The sequence below is a fragment of the Capra hircus genome, chromosome 26 (genome assembly GCF_001704415.2).
Source record: "Capra hircus breed San Clemente chromosome 26, ASM170441v1, whole genome shotgun sequence".
Lineage (NCBI taxonomy): Eukaryota > Metazoa > Chordata > Mammalia > Artiodactyla > Bovidae > Capra > Capra hircus.
This window is the reverse complement of record NC_030833.1, coordinates 10,123,303-10,139,997: the sequence shown is the minus strand read 5'-3', so window position 1 is coordinate 10,139,997 and position 16,695 is coordinate 10,123,303. Positions and strand designations below refer to the sequence as shown.

Genomic DNA, 16,695 nt, shown 5'->3' with positions numbered 1-16,695 from the left:
CAGAAAGTTTTCAAGTGTCAAATGCATAGTATTTACCCATTGGATTTAACAATTTTGGAAGAGTCACCAACAGCAAGCCTTTCAGGATGGTGGGAAAAGAGGTGCCCCACAGCGTGGTGGGAGTGCTCATGAGGAGACAGCAAGTGATTGTTACTTTAAAAGGAGGTAACTTGAGAAGGGTCACAGTAATTTTTTGAAGCCGAGAGATGAACAGGGTTGAAGGGCAAGCGCTGGGTATGGAGAAGGGCTGACTGACAGCAGAGACCCGGGGATGGGGACGCAGGAGACCAGAGCCTCTGCAGATGAGACAACCCTACCTCTGACATCAGAGGGAAGGAGTGAGAAAGGACGGGTGGAGAAGGGCAAGAAGAGGAACCAACTAGGACTCAGAACATCAAGGACGGACCTGACGGCCCAGCACCCAGGGGAGCAGCATCACTTGACCCAAAGCTGCACAGATTTTCTCTGTGGCAGTCAACAGCCCTCAGGGCAGAGGAAGGACTGCTGCTAAGATGAACCCAGGGTTGGCGTTGCCCCAAAAAGTGGTCTGGCTTGGCTTGAAAGAGGATTGAACAGTTCCTTGTGTGTAAAACAGGCTGAAGCACATAAAATTGCTGATATTTGACTATATCTTACCTATGAAAACAGTTTCATATGGTACAACCTAATAAGTGTTGACCTGACTGGCTAACTTTACAGCCAAAAAAGATGCAGAGAACCATAATGATCTTTAAGCCATTAACAACCTAACTAAAACTTTCAATGGGACAGGGCTAGATAAAGCAGAAACTCTCCCAAGAACAGAAAATACAGAATAACTGCAATTATTTGTACATATGGCAATGAATTTCCTTTAATCCAAGACAAACATGACAAATTCATTAACTATCAAAAGCTACATTTTATTAAAAACAATCTGTCTTTAAAAATGTTTGATCATACAATATATACAATACATGCTGCTTTCCTTTTTGGATTTCAGCATCCACATGAGTCCTAAAAAACAAAGGAGGGAAATAGCTGATTAACAGTTTATAAATGGTAAATCGAAAGTTCATTTAAGAAGATGCATAAAGGAAATCTGCCAACCAGCTCCTCCTCAGTGAGGAGGGCCCAAGCAAACCTACAGTATAGATCTTATGTCAGTTCTCCTCTTCCCTTCAATTACTTTGGAACAAAAGCTCAAATAATTGAAGCATATATTAAGAGTTTACACTAAGTCCTGAAAAGCTAGTTTTAACTTTAACTCAGAATCCCATTTTACAGATTTACAGAGAAGGAAAGCAAAGCAGAGTAAGACTAAAGGGGCAGAGCCAACAGGATCCCATCTCCTGATCCCCACCCACAGCTGTGTGCAGTACAGAATACCAGGTCATTTCTAAGATTCCCTTCCTCATCTCCTTAATAAAAACGGAGAATTATTTCATAAACAAAACACAGGTTTCAGAAATGCCCATTACCAACATCATTCCAAGGTAGTTCTATCTTAATTTTCCTTTTCTACTTTGTCTGCATAAAGTAAGCCAACCTAATGGGACAGTGAACAAAACTGATGGGAGGATTCAATATTCCATCATCTCATTTATCCATTTGTTGCGGGGGTGGGGAGAATGCCAAACCAAGACCAATCTCTGCTCTGTCTCTTTCAACTGCACATCTTAAGGCCACCAAAGGAATCAGTCCAAAGGTGGGGACTTGCAACCACTAGGTCGTGTTCTGCCCTTCTCACCAGTTACACACAATTTTAAGAATGGGGCACTAGAGGGAAGCAAAATCCAATTTCACCAGAAGATGAAAAAGTGAGACAGAAACTATGCTAAATACATGCAGCTGTCCCAGGGGAAATGTTACCTTCAGCTGGTGTCAAGCACTTAGCCTCTGCCGGCTCTGACTTGAAGTAATCACAGGCTCTGAGATCTCAAAGGTCCTCACAATCTCCTGGTAGAGAACAGACAGCATGTGGGCACTGGGTTTACAGCAAAGGAATTCTTGGAAACAAACTGCCCGGGGTAACACGCAGGGCTTTACCTCCCAGTCTCGATAACTCAAGGCTATAATTGCTTGATTCCTAATTTGAGTGTTTTGGTCAATTCCTCGACTTTCTTCATTAACAGGCTCTGTTTGAGAGGCAAAGTTTTCGAATCAGAAGAGGTAATCTGAACAGACACCAATGAATAATAGGAAAGACACCTGTACCAAGCAGACGCTTAGAATATTATATTCTTATTAGGAATTCATGCATTAGTGTTGTATTATTACAACAGAAAGTAACCCCGCTTGCTTCCATTTAAAAAAAAAATACATATGGTAAAATAACACATTCCAATCATTTGAAAAACTCTGCCTATCTATGAACCAAACACAGAGCTAAGGTCTAGTGCATCCAGTATGAAAGTAAGAACTTTTTAAAGGAATCGGTAAATGCAATGAAAACACTTCATTCTGTACAGGAGGCCTTAGAAGACAAAGAGTAATGGAGAATGTGAATCATTCAACAAAATTAAGATTCTCTCTGCATTAAATTAACCATGCTCTTTAATATTTACTGACATTTGTAAATTGTATAGCAATGTTCTTTTTTGACATCAGTTTTCTAACTGTGAGAGATATTTAAATGAAACTTGTATATAAAAGAGGCAAAACAATGAGAAAGAAAACAGATTCTGGAGAGGAGGAGCTGGCATTAGGGATAAAATAGAAGGAAACTATAAAAATAACTGTAATTACAGACTTTCTGAATTAAAATTTTAGGGAAACTATATCATTTCTTGTTATTCTTAACAGCAGTAGATGTTGAATCAATGATAGAACTGAATCCATCAGTTTTAAACTATGATCAAGTTTTCAGTATTTTCAGTTAGTTGAGGAAGACATTGTAAAAGTTCGTTACCTAAAATAAAAACTCAATTTACACTTAATAAAATACATTTCACACCCTCCAGTAACAAATACGTTTTCTTTAAAACTAACTTTTCTGGACATAGAATCATTTACCTATTATTGGCAGTCGGTCTTGGTCAAGTCTTATTCTTGCAAAACCATCCTGTAACACAAAGACTAAAATTTAGATTCAAAACCTTCAGCCACTGGATGAAAAAATTACTCAGTGAGAAAATTCTAAACCTTAGACAATCAAAATATACCATGACAATAACGAGGAGTGTATACAGACAAGCCTTCTCTCATATCTCCCTGTGTGTGGGGTATCTTTCAGGTTCTAATCAGCTCGCTTACCCGGGCACAGCCTCATCCCCAAGATCTCTTAAATAAAACTACAACCATCTTGGCTCTTTGACTGATTCACACTTTTTGAGTACTCCACATTGTATCATTATGATTATTTTTTTTGGCTGAGCCATGCAGCTGGTGGGATCTTCGGTCCCCCAGCAGGGACTGAGCCCAGGCCCTCAGCAGTGAGAGCGAGCAGTCCTAACCATTGGACTGCCAGGGAGTTCCTGAATACAACACATTTTACGATGCGTAATACTATCACTGACCGTTGACAGAATACGCTTTAGCTATCATTTCTGAAAAAACACTTTTGTCAAAAAAAAAAACCAAAAACTTTTTGTCAACACAAGATTTGATTTTGTTAAAATCGAATTAATCTTAAAAGTGCAGGATTGCAACCGGACATAAGACTGAAGACAGCCTGGAGAAAATTCTCAAGGTACTCTTCTGAGAATTTTTCTTTTTCTTTTTTTCTCCTAAACCATCTGTTTTGAAATTACTTCAAACTTAAAGAGTTACAAGACTACTGCAAAGACCTCCCATACACTCTTTACCCAGGGTCACCAACTGTTCGTGTTTTGCCATATTTATGTTACTGCTTTCTCTCTCTGAAAGTGACACTGTAGTCGCTCAGTCGAGTCCGACTCTTTGCGACCCCATGGACTGGCTTCTCTGCCCATAGAATTCTCCAGGCAAGAATACTGGAGTGATGTGCCATTTTCTTCTCCAGGGGATCTTCCAAACCAGGGATTAAACCTGCCTCTCTTGCATCTCCTGAACTGGCTGGCAAATTCTTTACCACTGTGCCACCTGGGAAGCCCTTTTCCCTACAATTTTGGTGTATATTTCTTGAAAACAAGGGTATTTTCTTATATAACAACAAATTTGGGAAATTTAACATGTATATTACATAGTTACCTAATCTGTAAGCTCCAAAAATGTCTACAGTGTAAAAGCAAGCACTTAGTTTTTTAGCTAGTGTTTTTGGCCTGTGACTCGTCAGTGTTTTGCTACAATGGGTCTAAAACACATACTGGTTAGTACAAATTCCTTAGCCACCTCTCATCTATACCTGTTATTATTTACTCTCTTAAAAGCAAAGAAAAACAGAGAAATAATCTTAAATCTTACCCTTATAATAAAAGAAACATGAAAGATGTTTTCCACTGTCCGGGGGAAAGAATGTGGATCAACCACAAAGTCAAAGAAGGACATTGGAGTATCAGCTAAAGAAAAAAGAGGAAAAAATTCTTCAACAGAGGACAAATTACTTTTGCTCATCAATTAAGACCAATATTCTCTAGTGTTAACCAAAGAAAGAAAGTGGGTATTCATCCTATTATGGGATGGAAATCAATACAACCCCGCTTGAGGACAATCTGGTGTATCTATTAAAAATCTGCATGCCCACTTCCCTGGCAACCCTCCTTTAAAAAGCTATCCTACAGAAATATTAGCACACGTGTATGAAGTGGTATGCCCAGATTTTTCACTCCAGCAGTTTATACAAGAGAAAAATGCTATAAAGAACTTGTCCACTAAATAGAGGATTTGTTAAATGTATGATAGATACACTCACCCAATGGGAATCACTGAAAAGAGTAAGCAGGATCTGCATGTATCAATATGGGAAAATGTCCAAATGGACAAGTCATCTTGCAGAAAAATGTGTATATTATTTTGCTTTGAAAAAAGCAAAACACCACCATCACCAACAACAAAAAAATCCCAACTACTTACTTAGTTGCATATTTATTATGACTGACATAGACATAAAAAAAATCTGAAAATACACACATCACATTTTATAAGTGGCGACCTCGAGGGAGTGAGGTCAGGTAGAACAGGTACTTGACTTTTTACTTTTCTCACATCTTTGGCCATGTATTATTTTGTAACAGAAAAAATATCCCATCTTTGAAAAATAAAAATGAGAATTTCTTTCACCACTATGGTGGGATGGACATGTTCTCATGGGATTTCTAGAGAGAAGTCTCATAAAAGACATGTCAAGAGAAATCAAAATGATTCAAGCATTACATATATGCCTTTTAAATAAAAATAGCTTCTCATTGCAAGTGACACAGGCCTAACTGACAAATACAGATTGTTCCATTTTAAGCTTGGTATCGTACTTACGATCTTCTTCAAAGTATGTTTGCAACAATCCCAAGATTCTTTCTACTTCTTTTTCTGTTGCTTCTTGATGAGACTCTTCCATTCTTTTTAACTGAAAATATAAAGCTGTTATCAAGCAGACTGACCTACTTGCCTGCCTGTTAAACCTTTTCTGCTCTCTTCCCCGGCCAAACTCCTCGAAATATCTTTTACTTAGGATTTCTAACAGTTTTTATTCCTGTCTTAAAATTGATAGTTAAAAAAGATTTTTCTAGCTTTAGTAACATTTTCATATGAATTATCTAAGAGAGGAGTAACATGACCAAATCCATCATTTTTAGGTTGAATGTAAAATAGCAAATTATAAAAGGGGCAGTTTAGAACAGTGGTTCTCACCTGGGAGTGATTTTTCTGCAGCGCCCCCCACCTGCCATGAGACATTTTCTAACACTTGGTTATCATACTTGGGACTGGAGGGGGGAACATGAGAGGAGGCTGTTAGCATCTAGTGGGAAGAGGCCAAGGATGCTGCTAAACATCCTACAATGCACAGGAGAGCCTCTCACAGCAAAGAATTATCCAGCCCCAAATGCCGACAGTGCCGAAGTTAAGAAACCTGTTTTGGGAGAACAAATCCATACTACAGAAATGAGTTAAGACCTAAGACAAGTGGTCCATCCAATAAAATGTTTAAAGACTTAAACATATCAAAAATGATTCAAACATTAAATGATTACTTTTTAAGTGACAGAACCTGACTCCAGACCCAAACGCTGAGAAAAGACGGCCAAATTACATGTATATGACACTAATGGCTATTTTAAATTAAGTGTTTTTAAAAAGTAACATTTGAACAAACAAACCTGGGCAGGCATCGCCTGCTGCTCTTCTATCATACGAACTTTTCTTGGACGTTCAATTCGTGGCTTTGGGACAGGGCACTCTCCTTGTATTGAACCCAACCTAATGAAAAATATGCTTTCATGTCTTTGTTTTTAAAACAAACTAATTTCACTAACTGAAAGCAGTTCCCACAGCATCCTCAAATTCAGACCAGGCATCAGTGGTGTATGAGTGACATCAGACCAAGACTCTGTCCGGTTTGTGACAGCCTTTCTGCTCCTCTGTGTTTCTCAAAGAATTCAACCAGATTCCTCCTCAATACCTTCGTATTTTACTCTCAATAGTAAGTCAGTCAATATGCCTGTGGTCCTCCCAGCTAGCCTGTTGTCTGTTTCACAGAGCCAGCTTCAGAGATCAGGGGAAGGACGAACGTGTGTGGGGGATGGCGATGAATAACTCCACTGAGGTTAAAAAAGCCTTTTGTTCTGGGGGTGCCAGAGCAGAGCCCCACTGCCTGCGACTCCAGAACACACCTGTCTTACGAGATAACAGGTAAGGCAGAGGCCATGGGATTCCTTTCCCTTTTGGACTCCCTCCACCTCCCAAAAAAGCCCTACAGCAACAGACATACCAGGCAGAAACAACCAGGGCCTAGAGAATTTAGTCCACTGTGGTCCCTGCACTGGAGGAAATCAAAATATACAGTACAGATCCCATGTGTGCGCTGAGTTGCTTCAGTCATGTCTGACTCTCTGCAGCCCACCAGGCTCCTCTCTCCATGGGATTCCCCGGGCAAGAATACTGGAGTGGGTTTCGGGGATTGAACCCGAGTCTCTCACATCTCCTGCATCAGCAGGCGGCTTCTTTACCACTAGGGTCAACCAAGAAGCCCAAGCAAATCTTACCAGATGGAAAGAAAACATGGGGGAAAGGACACTGCAGGCCAAGGCAACAGCAAGTACAAGGCTGCAAAGTTGTAAGTAAATCACTGTGGCCACAAATTGGGCTAAATGATGACAAAAGGTTTAAGTTATGTAACCCAAGGCTATCTTTCTTTCTTTTTATTTTTATTTTTGGACATGCCTCGAGGCTTGGGGGATCTTAGTTCCCCGACCAGGGATTGAACCCACACCCTCACCAGTGAGAGCTTGAAGTCCTAACCACTGGACCACCAGGGAATTCCCAAAAGGCTATCTTTAGATCCTGCATTTATGCTGGAGCCTAGTTCAACAGTAAAAAAAAAAAAGATTTAGACTTTTCCTATAATAAAGAAGTTTGATCTTTTTGCTGTAATATACAGTGATTCTGGGCACCTGAATTAAGGTAAGTCTTGTTAAAAACAGATGCCTCGGGAAATACGAAGAAAACCCAGACTTACTAAATCTCCATCTCCAAAGCCTTCTGAGGCACTACCAATTTCAGGAGGTTTAGAAGGGCACTCAGAATAGACAAATGCCCTAAGCTATCCACTTAAGGAAGAAACCACTTGAGTGGCTGCCCTGGAGAAATTATCTACTGGATATTTTAAAGGCTGTCTTACAAAAGAACCAGTAAGAGTTGCTCTTAGCCTCTTCATAAGACTAAGCTAGGAAATTAAGACAGGAGCCAATTCCATTTGAGTATAAAGAAAAGCTTTTCAAAATCAAAGCTGTATCCAAAAAAGATGAAGTGGGCAGTTTATGTGACAGTGACTCAACTAGTCTTCAAATATAGGACAGCGATCATCTAACGGAATTATATATAATAAATGGCACTTTACATATATTGGTAGAATCTTAAGATACCTTTCATAGGAGGTATCATCCTCCTACGTAATATGGACTTTTAAAGATGGTAAAGCCAGACATTATGTCACAGACCTAAAGTCTCCCACGCTAGAAAGCAAAGGTGCCAGCAGAGTGCCCTGCTAAGGGGATGCCAGCCCACGGCCTTTCCTGCTCCAGTTAAGCTGGATGAGGATCCATCCGCAAGATACTATGGGCTTTTAAATCAAACTTTAGAAAGTCTCCGAGCAATGGCATCATGACTGTCTGCTCTACAATACCAAATAATTGTTGTCCCTACAATAAAACACAATTTAAGGTTTACAAATGGCTGGTCTGTCGGATTTTCAAAATAATCTTACAGAAAGTGGAATGTATGGGTTTTATTAAAGGTGTTTTCTGCTGTTTTGCCTGATATTTTCCAGGAGTCATAGACTATGAGTTCAAAATCAGAACTGTCTTCATCACGGATGAGTTCTTCAGCTTCTAGCGGATTTACACCCATATGAGTCAGCTACAAAAACGAAGGGAAACAGAAACCCCAGTTAAGCCACAAGCAATCATTTACAGCACTCAATTATCTCTATCACTACACAACAGGCCAGAGGCAAAGTCTGTTTTCAGTGTCCTAACATGTTGGCTCAATTTCTTATTACAAATTTCCTGTTTTCAAAGGCACCTTCTTTTTGGCAGAAACTATTCTTCAAGGTACTCAGGACTTTTTGGTGAGAAAGTGAGATGATCCAGACCAAAGGGTCTCAACCAGAGCAATTTTTTAAGCCTCTCCCCCTCCCCCCCCGCCCCAGCATTCTATCTAGAGACACTTTTGATCGTCACAACTGGGTGGATGGCAGGGAGGGCCGTGTTACTAAATGCTGTAGAGGGCATTTAGTGGGTAGAGGCCAGGATAGTGCTCAACATCCTACTGCAGGTGCCCCCCACAACAGAGACTCAACCAGCCCAAAATGCACGTAGTGCCAAGGCTGAGAAGCCCTGCTCTAGCCCCCTGCAGGACGAGGGGCGGACATACCAGAACTTAGCTCGCTGGGCCTGATCACACACAAGTCATTTTTAAACTATCAGCAATGCTGAATTAGCATAAAAATAGAAATTCACATCCCTAAGCAAACGCTCTGGGATAGAACATGGAAGTTTAGCTGGCTTTCAATTTTCATTTCCAGCCAACCTCCTGGAGACCCCTGATTAGCTTGCAGATTAGGATTTCCAGGGAGCAGCACCTAGCATCAGGGAGAGATTGACTCATCTTAAAGGTGACTTCCTGGGAAGAGTTGGCGGAAGTCTAATAATTGTCTTATCTCAAGCTATCTTGCAGAAAGTGTATTAAATTTGCTTTTATGAAAGTACATTTTTATAACATTATAAAATTATGAAATGCCTAGAAGTTATCAAATTAAAACAGCAATACCATATAAAAACAGTAATAAAAAGCCCTCAGAGAGCTTAACCCTTTAAAGGCAGGTAAACTTTGAAGAAAAGAGAGGCTGCCAGAACCCAGTCAAAGAGAGACGGTCAGCTCTATTCCATTCTCCTGCCAACCGTTCTACCACTGCACACTTGGAGAAGACATTTCAGTTTTTATGTGGTAAAATCTGCCAATTTTTTCTTTATAGTTCTTATATTTGGGGTAATACTTGAAAAAAATCCTCCCGCCAGAGTCTATAGACAGCTATTAGATTGGGGGTCAGCATGGACCGCTTTAAGACTTACGGAATTTAAAGTACAAAGCTCACCCTGATAAATAAAAGTAATTTTTAAAAAGATTACCCAATATATAGTCAACTTTATTTATTGAGCATTTTCCAAAATGCACTACACTTCAAGTTTTTTAAAAAAAATTTTAAGGTTTAAAATTTAAGTTAAATTTTTTTGTAAGTTAAATTTTTTAAAAAACCTAAGGTTTTGAAAACATCAAAAACCTCATCTGCCTCATGCCTTTACAAAATAATTTATCTGTTCGGATCTCATGGTACTAAATCATTTTAATAACCTTTTAACAAACAGAAAGTTAATGTCCTAACAGAAATGCTAGGACAGAGGTTGGCTCAAAGTAAAACCAAGATAAAGAAAAAAAAAAAAAAAAGTAAAATACAAAGTTCAACTCATTGTGCTTTTTGGGGGCAAAAAAATTCATCAAGCCAAAGTTTCAAAATTTCAGGTAACCACCATTCAATCATTAAGAGGCAAAGACAGTTGAATAAAACAACAACAAAAAACAAAAGCAGAACCCCAGTCATATTCGTATGGTTCTGAAATACTCTCAAAGACAAATCAAAACATGCCCCTCCCCCAGACGTAACTCATATCCAGCTGTACTTTGCCTGCATGTGGGTTTCTGCCCAGCCTAGCACAAAGGTCCCGGGTCACTGAGAATGAACTCCTGAACTGACAACCGAGTGAGGGAAAAAATGGCCATTTGAAATAAACAGCACCCTGATTCTTAGAAGGCTAGGAGGTTTTCAAACTGCTCTCAATTCCCAACCTAGATTCCACCACATAGTCCGACTGTCATGTGTTTAATCTGGTAAGATCTCTCTGGAGGAATCTCAGACCCAAACAAAAGGGAAAATGACGTGAAAACCATCTGCATATGGATATAAGCAAAGTGGATAATTATACAATATGTGGCATGAAACATTTTTTATTACGATTCTGTAGCTTTGAACTTACTAGAGTTTCCACATATCGTAACATATCAAACGAGTTCAGATCAGAACGCAGCTGCTTTGCCTTCTCTTTGCCCAAATCTGAAGCCAGAACAAGAAAGTGGGCATCTAGGACTGCTTCTCTTGCTCGGGACACTATTCAAAAAAGAAGGAAAAGACACACATTACAACATACATGTTTATCCACAGGCATTTTCCCAAAACTTCCAACTGCACTTAACTCCCCATTTCCCATTGGACCAAAAGGAAAAAAAAAAAATCTCAAACACACTCATCTCTGTGTAAAAACAGGTTCCCCTGGTTAGCTCACCAAAATCTGAAATCAAAGCTGACCAGTCTTCCTAAAAAGCCAGCTCTCTCTACTACACTGTTCCTGCTTCTGGGAACTGAATAAAAATCCCTTCATTAACTGCAGTTTAACAAAACCTCCATCATCTCTAACACTGGCTTTTCGACCCTCGGACTCCAGTAACCCATCCAGGCACTATGAACACCTGTGTTGATGATGGAAGCCAAGCTGAATGCCCACGTGTGTAAGGCGTTGTGCTTGGGCGTGGCCAAGACCGGTAGGTAATAGGTACGTTGTCGAGGAGCTTCAGGTGCAGTTCCGTACTGGGCAGGTAGTGGGAGGGGCAAACCCTGCCTGGCAGCACAGGTCCCACCAAATGAACAGCCTATAGGCAGCAGGGCCATGACCTCCGAGCATGGATGATCCAAAAAGGGTCATCTTTTAACATTTAAGATAAGCTGCAGACAAGGATTTAAATAAAAGGAGACAAGCAGGAAACGGGGCCAGGAAACTGAAGATGAGGTTTGGGGAGATGAAGGGGAGGGTTCATTAGAGGAAGACACAGGACTGAGGGGAATCGGTTTGACCAGACCCCGAAAGGGAACAGGCAGTGTGGAACCATGCTCCAGGAACACCAGCAAAGGCGAACTGAAAAAGCAGCCAAGAGACAAATCCGGCAGGCAGAGTTCAAACACACAAATGCCTCTGCCTAGCTTGCTCCTCAAGGCCATTTCACTTGAATTTTTGATTGCCCAAACATTCCTCAGGCTGATGAACGCACTGACTCCAAGTTTTGAATTCATATGCATAATTTTCTCCCCAGTTTTATTTCAGGAGAATTACTGTGAACATGACAATGAATGAGAGACAAGAGGCAAAAGCTAGAGACTAGTTCCTGGGCTGCTGCAGACCTGACCTCCCCTCCCCGCCGCCAGCCCGTCACTGCCACGAAAGCTGTGAGGAAAGTGCCCATCTCCCACGGGTGGGTTCACGTCTCTAAGAGCTGCAGAACATGCAGTCTGTATATATGGAGGATACAGAATCCTTTGTTGGCTGACTGTCTCCTAGGGCCTGGTTGAGTGACTGTGCCTTAAAAAGGCGACCCAGCTAGCATAGTAGAATTGGCCAAGCAGGAAATGATCTGTTAATCAACAACTTTTCAGCGGTGGGTGAATAATAGGGGACAAGGGGTCAAGAGCAACCCTGAAGAGACAGCCTGGAGGGGGGGGGGGTCCCAGCTCAGAAGAGAAAAAGCTAGAGAGTGGAGGAGGGGTTGCACCAGGTGAAAAGAAAGAAATGTTCTGGTTCTCAGAGAACATGTGGAGTGGTGGTGTCCAGGCAGCGGCCAGCTCTGTTGACTTCTTCACCTGCATGGGTCTGCACTCTCCTCTTCTGCTCCCATAGAATTGAGAGAAAGGCCAGGAGGGAAAAGTAGTCTGAGGACTTGTCCCCGGGCTCTGTGACCCAGTGCCCACACCATCAGGGGCCGCCTGACCTGTCCTGTCTTCAAACAGAGAGACCACTCTTAGCACTAACAGTGCTGCTGCTTTTCATTCAAACCAAGCTTTTATTTCAGAGCCCCCTTCGCCCCCAACAATGCTAGAGTTCAGTGCTGAGATTCTTCTCTTTCTCAGGCCCCTCCCCTCACTGGAGACCAACAGGGCCACCTCTAGACCCAGCCATCCCCACTGGGTTATATCAGGTGGACCAAAAGCAAGGAGCTTAGGGACGGGAGGTTGGGAGGAAGGCAGGAAAAGAAACAGGATGTCAGAAGCCAGCTCAGTTCTTGCTTTAATACATCTAATGCATCCTAGGTAGTCAATAGAGTAGAAAGATAAGACATAAAAATTCTCAGCAGTCAATACAATAGAAATATAATACACAGAAAGTTCTCAAACTTGAACAAGCAACAGAATCTCCTGGGGCGCCTGTTAAAACTGGCTGCTGCTCCCCATCCCCAAATAAAGCCCTTACTACTTGTTTGTACTTGTGAAAGTGAAAGTGAAGTCGTGTCCGACTCGCCCACCAGGCTCCTCCGTCCATGGGATTCTCTAGGCAAGAATACCGGAGCGGGTTAACCATTTCCTTCTCCAGGGGATCGTCCCTGACCCAGGGATCGAACCCAAGTCTCCCGCATTGCGGGCAGACGCTTTAACCCCTGATCCATCAGGGAAGCAGTGCTTAGGGACTGATAAGTGCACAATCATAGTAGTGGTGCTACAAGGGAAAAGGTTCCAAAACTAGTAAAGCACTCTTATAAATATGGGGGTTGTTTGGTATCAAGCATTCGGTTCTCATGCAAAACTAATTAAAATTACCCTAAAATATATGATCACAGAAAGCTTCCTTTCATAAAATAATGAATTACCTTCATTAAAGAGAGTGTTGGCCTCTTCAAGGACCTCTGTTAACTTGTCGCTGGCATTCAATATATCCTCCCGGTTTTCTATTTTAAAAAAATACAAGCTTTGGGAAAGGTGCTCATCATAGGCTAACAAGTCATTGACAGAGTAACCAGCAGCAGCTGGAGAGCCAAGTCCCAGCCCCTACCCCCACCCCCGCTCCCCGGTGGAATTATTTTCAGCTGTATTTCTTTAACCAAAACGGCCTGACAACAGAAAAGATGACTACCCCTTTAGCAGAATGAACTTGAAAAGGGGACCCACTTCGCTCCCCCTAACCTTCACCCATGGGCTTCCACGCCTTCTGCAGCCTCTGAGGAGCGCTCTTAATCAGAAGGACTCTCCAACTCTGCAAGCCACAGCTTGCACAGCCGGGCCACCCAGTTTCAGAATAGGTAGGTCCAATACACTGGGGAATTTGCATTTCTGGCAGCTGCCTCGGGCGGGCGACTGCCGGCGGGGAACCGCTGGATCTAAGAAAATGCGCCCTGGCTCCTCATGCCTCCTCTCCCCGGCTTCCAGACCGCGCCCGGCCTCGGGCGGTCCCGCCCCTGGGGGACTCGCGCGCCCCCGCCAAGGTCGTGCCTTGCGATCCGCACGACAGATGCGCGAGCGCCTTGTAAACCCCGAACCCGGGAGCGGCCGGGCGGCGCGGGGCTGGTCCCAGGCTCCACGAACCAGCCGGGCCGCGCAGGGCCTGCGCGCGGTTCCCGCCTCGCTACCCTGCCTTACGTTGGACCGAGTTGATAAGCGCCCGGTACTGATGGCGGATCTGGCGGCACAGACTGGGGTCGGTCTCCTCCTCCAGGCTCGCCGGGTCTATCATCTCGTCCCCGGAATCCGACGGTTCGGTATCCTCCAAGCCCGGGCGCTCTGGGGCCTCCCTGCGCTCGGGCGCGGCGCCGCGGCGGGACCCGGGCGACAGCGGGGACCGCGAGCGGGAGCGGGAGCGGGTGCGATCCCGGTGCGGGTCGCGGCCCCGGCCCCGGCCCTCGGGCCGGCGGCCGCTGCTGTCCCCGGACATCGCGCCAAGCCTCCCTGCAACTTTGGAACGGCGGAAGTTCGCGCCAGAAACTGAAAGCCCTGCACACCCTAAGCGCCTGCTCCCCCCGGAACGCGGCTCCCTTGCCGGCGCGAGCGCACAGCGACGCCTGTGGCTGGAGGCCGGCGGCAGGGGCCGAGGCCGGGGACTCAGTGGTTACAGCGCCGCCAGGCGGGCACCGGGCGGCTCAGGCCCCTGACTTTGCACGCCCCTGACGTTGGATACCCTGTGATCCCACTTTAGATGCTTATAATCTTCGTGGTCTGGTCCTCCGTGCCCACCTCATTAGACTTTCACCTTCCCCGGGGTCTCCCTGGCTCTCCCGGACCCAGCCACACCCTTAAAACAAATACTTAGCATTCTTCCAGCTGGAAATTCATTCCAAGCTCCAGACAGAAATATCTGGGACATTGCCAGGTAATGGGCACGCAGACCGTGTTTGTTGATCGAGTCTCCTGCAGTTAAGCAGGATGCGCGCTGGATATGGAGACGAAAGATGAGATTCTGCCACTCACTATCTGTGACCTTAGTTCCTTGAGCCATTATGGCAGGGACCCAATGGAGTTTATGAACAGCTGGTAAACCCCCTCCAGTTTTTTTTTTTTTTTTTTGAAAGTGAAAAGTGTTGATCACTCAGTCCTGTCCAACTGTTTGGGACTTCATGGACTCCAGTAGCCTACCAGGCTCCTCTGTCCATGGAATTCTCCAGGCAAGAATACTGAAGTGGGTTCTTCAGTATACTGAAGAATACTGAAGTGGAAACCCTCAATTCCTGCATTGCAGACAGATTCTTTACCGTCTGAGTTTATTTTTGACTGCACTGGGCCCTTGTTGCTGGGCGGGCAGGCTTTCTCTAGTTGCCACCAGTGGGGGGTTTATCACTAGTTGTGGTTCTTGGGCTTCTCATTGCCTTGGCTTCTCTTGTTTTGGAGCATGGGTTATAGACTTCTGGGCTCAGTTGTGGCACAGGGGTTTGGTTGCCCTGTGGTATGTGGGATCCTCCCAGACCAGGGGTGGAAGCTGTGTTCCCTGCATTAGCAGATGAATTCTTAACCACTGGACCACCAGGGAAGTCCCAATCCCACCTTTTTTGAGGACAGAACAACTGAACAAACAGAAAATTGACAAGGTTCCTTGAGTTTCTTGGAGTAAACTCTGTTAACCATCGTTTTTAAATATCTACACCTTGACGGTTTATGTTCATATTTGGTCCTCAAGCTGAAAGATTCTAAAATACTTTTAAATGGGTCTAAAAACGATGAAATTATATTAATACAGTTTTAAAGATAAGTATATGAATCTCCCATGTATTTTGGATTGTATTGCAAATATTTCTCAAGAGTTCTTTTTGGTGCTGAGAACCCATTTTTTTCAAAGAAACAATGTCAGTTGAGTTACTACCCAAGTCTACAAAAATACCATGTTGTGAATCAGATGTACTCAGTTTGAGGTAAGCACTATTCTTTGAAGCATATATCACACCTTACTCCTGCTTAACCTGGATTTCAGGAAAGTTATGCCCTGAAATGAATCATGGTAATCTCATCCCCATTCCCTGAAGATCGAGCTAGGGATAGGACATGATTCTGTTCTGGACAGTGATAAGGGAGGCAGATTCACATTTGCATCACTCACAAAGCCTGCAGAAAAGAAAGTCTTTATCACCATCCTCACTCTTCTTTGTGATGCTGGCATGAGGAAATGGAGTCTGGCATGATGGCAACCAATCATCTGTCTACTACTGACGAGAAGACAAGCATGAGAAAAGACCAGAATACTGGGAACACTGGAGGGCAAGGATGGACATAGATGTGACTGAATTGCTGAGTGTCTTGGAGTCTGCCTACCTCCAGACTCCTTGTTAAGTCAAAGTGTTAGATGCTCAGTCGTGTCTGACTCTTTGGAACCCTGTGGACTGTAGCCCACCAGGCTCCTCTGTCCATGGGATTCTCCAGGCAAGAATACTGGAGTGGGTTGCCATTTCCTTCTCCAGGGGATCTTCCCGACCCAGGAATCGAACCCAGGTCTCCCGAATTGCAGGCAGATGCTTTGACCTCTGAGCCACCAGGGAAGCCCTATGGGACCCAGAATAGCCAAAACAACCTTGAAAAAGAAAGACCAAGTTGGAAGGACGCATGCTTAATTCCAAAAGTTACTACAAAGCTATAGTAACTAAGACTGTAATACTGTCATGAAGATAGACATAAAGATCAATAGAATAGAATTTAAAGTCCAGAAATCAACCCATACGTCTACTTGTGCAGGCATGTACATGTTCAGTCATGTCCAGCTCTTTGCAACCCCATGGACTGTAGCCTGCCAG

General features: G+C 43.5%; 1 protein-coding gene across 1 annotated transcript; it reads right to left on the bottom strand.

Moving 5' to 3' along the window:
- NSMCE4A (NSE4 homolog A, SMC5-SMC6 complex component) lies at window positions 825–14,460 on the bottom strand. Its single transcript, XM_018041579.1, has 11 exons — window positions 14,063–14,460; window positions 13,297–13,374; window positions 10,644–10,774; window positions 8,318–8,469; window positions 6,213–6,312; window positions 5,371–5,461; window positions 4,363–4,457; window positions 2,995–3,043; window positions 2,029–2,117; window positions 1,852–1,938; window positions 825–996 (listed from the first exon to the last, which is right to left on the bottom strand). The coding sequence occupies exons 1-10, from the start codon at window positions 14,352–14,354 to the stop codon at window positions 1,864–1,866; spliced, it is 1,152 nt and encodes a 383-aa protein (XP_017897068.1). The 5' UTR covers window positions 14,355–14,460; the 3' UTR covers window positions 825–996; window positions 1,852–1,863.